Genomic DNA, 7126 nt, shown 5'->3' with positions numbered 1-7126 from the left:
AAAAAACTTTACAACTCGGATGATCTCCACGCGCCCCGCAAGATCCTCATGACACAGCTCCAGTCAGGTGTGTCCAACCTACCTTTCCATCTACAGGGTACTAACCAATGGGAAGATCCTGATTCTCATATGAGGACAAAGCTGTGATTTCCACAATAATTGTAAAGGGTCACCAATCGAAATTAACAATTAACATATAGCATTTACATTTCAATGCATAAAATAACCTTTCAACATAGCATGCACCTTAAAAGGGTTTGCATATGTCAAACATGCATAAACAAAGTTGAAAAATGAAGTTTTAAACAAAACGACACTGTCGTATTCGAATACAACATCTCTGTATTCGAATACAAGACTGTTTCAGAAGTCAGTAGCAAAAATATGATGCTTGTATTCGACTACAAGCTCTGTGTATTCGACTACACAGCTGAAAAATAAGTCAGTAGCCAAATTAGGATGGTTGTATTCGAATACAACCTTCTTGTATTCGAATACACATAAGAAAACAACAGAAAACAACAAAAATCAGCTTTTAAAGAGGTTTCGCAATCCATCAACACTTCCACACAAATCCAAACAATCACACTTAGCAATTATGGCACAATCACAACAACAACTTGAGTTTACACACGCAATCATAACATTAAATCAAACATGACTCGCGAGGTTTCACAATTATTCAACACTTGCACACAAATCCAAACAATCACACTTAGCAATTATGTCATAATCACAACAACATCTTGAGTTTACACACGCAATCATAACATTAAATCAAGCATGACTCGAATGCCAAGCACCCTAATACAGTGCGTATATGCCCAAATGCATGGACTCGGAATTCCAATCAAAACTCTCCTCGAAGGGCCGTAAATCATAATTGTACCTCCTATCACAGGCCGAAGTACTAAATTACCGAGGTGCCACTTATCACGGGTCAGCACGATTTACTAAAAACGTAAACCATAAATGTACCGCCTATCACATGCCAAAGTACTATTTACCGAGATGCCACCTATCACAGGTCAGCATGATTTACCAAAAATGTATAGTCTATCGCGGACCTTACACGACGCGACAATGCCCACAAGGATAAGATCAACCAACAAATCGTATGACATAATCTCGTGGCCCATTCGGTCACCACTATCACCATGGCCCATCCGGTCGCCATGTACAATGAAATGCATGAGCATACTCTGACTCTATCCACGACAATCATTAATTAAATGCATATATTAAAAGATTTCCCATTTTTAATACTCATTTAACTCTAACGATTTTCACGACAATCATTAAGTAAATGCAGATATTAAAAGATTCCCCATTTTTAATACTCATTTAACTCTAACGATTTTCAAATTCCACACAGAGCATACTCAAACATTTATTTTCCACCACACACATCAAATTTAATCCACAATTTACATTAAATTCGATCAATTCAGAAACCACAAAATCCACACCAAGTTCAATAATCAATCACCACAAATTTCCACAAAACTCAAACATAACACATGCCAAACTAATTTTCACAAACCACAACTCAAACACATCAAATTTCTTTTCCTCAACAACACACATAGATGAATCAAATTCCTTTTCCACGAAAACACTCATCAATTTCACCAAAAACCCAACTCCAAACTTTCACCCATAAAAGCATTAAATTCATTTTCCCCAAATCTACACTTCAAACCCAACAAATTTATTTCCCACACAACCACAAATAAGTCCCTAAATGAAAACTTAAAGTTTGGAAGTAGCCCTTACCTTAACGATGGCTTTAACGAGCGATTACAGTATCGTAATTAATTCTGGCAAAAACTTCGCTCAAGTCGTCGCTTCCAAAGTTAGCTCACTAGCACTGCAGCGTGGCAAGGAGTAACTTTCCCTTCTGCTACTTCTTGAAACGAAGCTCAGAAGTTGAAGAAAAGTAGAGGTTTGAGTTTATGGGTTTTGGTTTCAAAAGCTTGGAACAAAGAAGAAGAAGAAGGAATTCGCGAAGCTCAGGTTCTGTTTCTCTTTTCTTTTCTAATTTCCTTTCATTCATATTCCTTTATATATATATATATATATATATATATATATATATATATATATAACAAATATCTAAATAAATATCTAGATATTTGACTTTTCGACAAAAGATTAATTGTAAATCAATAAAATTATTCCTAGATGAATAAATTTAATCGGGGCTCCAAAAAGATATTTTTGGCATTAAACTCAAAAAATATTAATAACTTGGCTAAAAAGCCTCAGAGTTAAACATAAAAATACACCAAAATACATAAATTAGAATGTAAAACTATGGGTCTTACACTCTTACACGCTAAAGTTCTAAATCAAGAGATCGAACTCTGTTACCAATTGAAGGAGCTGAAAAATACAATACATGGGAGTTTGAATTGTGTTTGCCGCTTCTGAAAGCTACTTAGATTTCCTCACAAAAACTATTCTTTATCAAAATATTCAACTAATTTTATAAAATAGGTTTAGACAGAGTAAGGTTGAATAATATATATATATATATATATATATATATATATATATATATATATAAATAAGATGTGAGAAATAGAAGAAGATAAAGGAGAGACATATATTTTTATACTAGTTCACAACAAATTGTTCCTATATCTAGTTCTCCATTTACAAAGAGATTTTGCTTCAGTACAGTCGTAACTTAATCCACTATTTCCATAAATAGCATAAAAATATTCTTTAATCTTCCTTTTCAGCCTTTTAGTATTTTTCTCTAGCCTTTCCAAGTTGTCTTCATCAAATCTTTCTTCAACTTTCTGGCATCTTGCCGTTGAGATTCATGAGAGTCGTGGTACCTTTTCACATACCTCTTACGCGTGAGAAGGTTATTGCCACTATCAGGTTGATTTAAATCAGTTCTAGTTTGTGTCTGATTTGTCACAAAGTTTATTTTTAGGATTCTAACTCTCATTGAGAGAATGTTACATATCAAGTCTTATATCAATACAAATGTGAGAGAACACTTTTACTGATTTACATAAATTCTAATAACTCTCTATTGAGAGGATATTTCATACATTATTTTCTTTTGATGCGTTCTTGCATTTTTCAAATTTTCTTCTTAACACATATGTTTTTCTCTCTCATAGTTCTAATGGTCTGAGTATGTTTTTCTTAAATTGGATAATAATGTTTGTGGAGAATATTACCGTTGGAAATCTTCAATCACCATTTCAGGCAGATCAATCTTTAATATTTATCCATATATAACTTCGTGATCGATTTTATGTATCTTGATTATGAGGTCAGCAAAGTAGAGGATAATATGATCAGATCTTGTCTTGAAGACTTTCAAACAAGTAGTAGATTTAAGATGTTGATAAGAGTATGTGCAATTGCTTTGTCTTCTTTGGAACATTAAATTGCATCAGAGCGTTGACTTCTTTTAGATCATTGATTTCCTTTAGAGCATACGACATAAGTTAGAGTTAGATGATCAGAAGCCTGAAGTGATGATGTGATTACTAGTGGCAGACAATCACTTGCTTGACAAGCTTACTAGAGGCAATTGATTACCTGTTTTATCAATCGTATCAGAGGCAGATGACCAGAGCATAACTGCATTCATTAGAGACTATTGAAACAGAATATATGATGTATTTCAAGAGTCATTAGAACTAGAATATTGCTTGTGTTATAAGAGTCAGTCAAAACATAACATTACTTCGCTGGAGGCAGATGTTAGAGCACTTGCGTTAAAATCAAACAACTAAATGAAGTAAAGTCTTGTTGTTCCTTTGTATTCTTCCTATAATCAGAGGATAAAGCTTAAATCAAGGTAACATTTGACTTTGAACTACATAACGTTATACTTGCAATATTATGTCTTCCTCCCTCAGTGGTCACAATTACTTGTATAATTGGATATAATAATCTTTGTGTGTAAGAAACACTAAGATTATTGTCTCTATTTTATTTGAAATTTATGCTACTATAAGATGAATAGTCATTAATATAACTCTTTGTCTGCTAAATTAATATGCACACATTGCAAATACATGTAGGGAATGATTATTCATTATTTATTTGTTTTTGTTATCTTAAAGCATCTACTAGAGGATTGTAGCTAAAACCCATTTTAATAATACACCATATAAAAGTTTCTAACTCATGTTTTAAGCTCACCAAATTTTAAGTGTTCTTATTAGTCAATTATTATTCAAATGGCTTCAGCCACACATAGCAAGTCTTAAGATGAATTGCGGAAAATACGATTTTTACGTTAATTTAACTTATTTTACACTCATGAATTCTAATTCACTCTCACATCATACATTAATTGACACTTCCATAAACTATGTGAATCACCAGAGTTCCATATCATCCTCAGCCCTACAACACACAATAAATGTGTCTGAATGTGCCCGAAATCAGCAAACGATTCATAGGATCACCAAAAGACAATTGGAAAATCATGCGGAACATAAAATCAAAGTTACATAATTAATTAAAAATTTAGGAATAAGAATGAAGTTACAACGACGCTGAATCGATAGTTAGATAAATTCTCACCCACCTGCCAAAGCACTGACAAGATCTGACGTCAACTATATCGAAATGCGCGAATGAGTAGAGCTTCTTAAAAGTTTTGACTAAGAGGCATTCAAAAACGATATCCATTTTTTCTAATGATGAATACGGAGGCCGAAAAAGGAAAATACAATCCGTCCAAATAAGAAAATGTGATTGTTTCTTAAAATAGAATACGAGTAGAGCTTCTTGATAGTTTCTACGAGAAAAATCTAAAAACGATGTCCACTTTTTTCAATGAATGAACACGGAGGCCAAAAAAGAAAAATACATTCTGTCCATTTTTACAAAAATAACTTTTAAGACAATAAAAGAGAATATCCATACCAAAACTATATTATATTATTTTTACCCAAGGACAAGAAAATTTGCTTGATTGGAGAAACTTTTTTTGGTATACTTTTTTATTCCCAAATTAAGTTTAAGTCCCCATATTTTTTTTAAATAAATTTTTAGCTTACGTGAAAAAAAAAGTTATAGCTGAATTAAAAAATTAAATTTGAACGGGCTTTATCTAAATAAGTGTTGCGTTTCAAATTGTAATTTTTATATCAAGATTTATATGTCCTTTTGTAGTTGCTTTTGCCAAAAGGTTTGCCTTAATTTAATTTGAAATTTGACTCTTGGCCCAAAAAAAGGACTTCTTCTTTCCATTTATATAGAGAATACTACATTATTATTTAGCAACATTGCAATTGTAATCCTCCAAGAAGCGACATGGCTTACACAAATTCATATATGTTGCTTGGTTTGGGACTTTTTATTATTTTATCTTCTCAAGTTCTAGCTCAAGATCCTCAACATCCCCCTCCTCCTCCTCCCCCTCCTCCTCCACCTCCTCCTCCTACAATTATTTGTGAGTCATGCTAGTCTATAATGTATTTTTCTACGTCAAAGGCAGATGTTTAAAAAAATATGATTTGATACATGTATAAATATTTTTGCATAAACACACATTCTAATTAAATTTATTAAAATGCTATAAATATAATTCTTAAGTCCTAGTTCAACTGGTAAATGCCATTATTGTTAGGTTGGACGTCTTGTGTAAGTTAATTATGGTGGAATTTACCATCTCTTGTTTAAGATAAATAAAATTTAAATTAATATAAAACTAGGACCCTCAAATTAAACTTATTAAAATGATATTAATATTAAACTTATAACTTTATAATTATTTGGTTTCAATATGATTTTAGTTCCTAAAATTATACTATTTTTCATTTTAACCTTTCTATGTTTTTTTTTATTTGGATTAAATCCTTGCAAATATAAAAAAAATATCGTTTTAAATTCTTATGTTAGTTTAAGGGATCTCATGGTGCGATTCTATTGGGTCACATTTGATTTCAAGGACTAAATATAACATTTTTTAAATTTGCAGAGATTAAAATTAAACAAAAATACATACAATGACTAAAATCAAAAAAATAATATAACTGCAGGAACTCCAATCATATTGAGACCTCAAACTTTTATTAAAGTATACATTTTTATAAGAAGTTAGAGAACCATACTTATAAGGTTTATATATTAATTTTTATTTCACTTTTATATTTCTTGATATAATGCATTCTCCATTAGTTATTTTAAACCCAATGGCAACCCCAATGGCAACCGTGGATAGTTATGTTGGCCTGATGCATGAAGTGACACTGCTAGAAGCTGAAGCTAATCGGATGACTTTCCGTGCAAATTTGATAAAGGAGAATGTTGCTAAATCTATTCATCAAAGCCGTAAATTTCTAAATCACTTATTTGATGAAGAAGATAAAGTTTCCGAAAGAAATGAGGAAGATAAAGTTTCCTTAACTGATAAGGAAGATAAAGTTTTCAGAAATGGCAATGAAGACAAAATTTCAAATAATGAGGAGAAAGACAAAGTTTTAAAAAATGAGGCAGAAGAGAAGGTTTTTAAAAGTGACAAGGAAGATAAAGTTTTCAAAAATGATAATAAAGATAAAATTACAAATTAAAAATAATGAAAAAAATTCCAAATGTGACGAAGAAAATAAACTTTCTTTAATAAAATAATCAAATGCGCTGAATAATATGAAGTTTCCATCAATTCCCCATGTATTAATAGCATGCAAAAATGTATATATTAACTGTATAAATAGAAGGGTGAAAGTAGACCTTCGGCTTATAACTAGCCATATATATGCATCAAAACTTGAGTTATATATAGTTCATATCGATATTTGGGTTATGATAATGATATGAGATGTCAAACTTTACATACTTACACCTTCAATACTTCTTTAAATAGGACGAATTAAATTAAATAAATCCAATTGTTGAATAATCTTAAATTATGTTGATGATCTTATATACAAAACTTCAAATAATTTAGAAACTTATTGGTATAAGTTTTAGTAATAGATATTGTAACATCCTAATTTTTAAAACTATTATTAACAAAATTCTAAAAGTGAAAATGTGGATTATTATTATTATTTAAAATCAGACAAAAGTAAAATAGTTATTTGCTCTAAACCAAATAATAAATTGTCTTTTATTAACTTCCTCAATAAAAGCATGATCA

At 31.0% G+C, this 7126-nt stretch overlaps 1 protein-coding gene across 1 annotated transcript; it reads left to right on the top strand.

Annotated features, from left to right (window-relative positions):
- Nucleotides 1-5269: 5269 nt before the first annotated feature.
- On the top strand, nt 5270-6822 carry LOC105852751 (uncharacterized). Its single transcript, XM_012719393.3, has 2 exons — nt 5270-5437; nt 6166-6822. The coding sequence occupies exons 1-2, from the start codon at nt 5299-5301 to the stop codon at nt 6555-6557; spliced, it is 531 nt and encodes a 176-aa protein (XP_012574847.1). The 5' UTR covers nt 5270-5298; the 3' UTR covers nt 6558-6822.
- Nucleotides 6823-7126: the final 304 nt, after the last annotated feature.

Source organism: Cicer arietinum, chromosome 5, assembly GCF_000331145.2.
Source record: "Cicer arietinum cultivar CDC Frontier isolate Library 1 chromosome 5, Cicar.CDCFrontier_v2.0, whole genome shotgun sequence".
In the NCBI taxonomy this organism is placed as follows: domain Eukaryota; kingdom Viridiplantae; phylum Streptophyta; class Magnoliopsida; order Fabales; family Fabaceae; genus Cicer; species Cicer arietinum.
The sequence above is the reverse complement of the archived record's forward strand: the minus strand, read 5'-3'. Positions and strand labels throughout refer to the sequence as shown.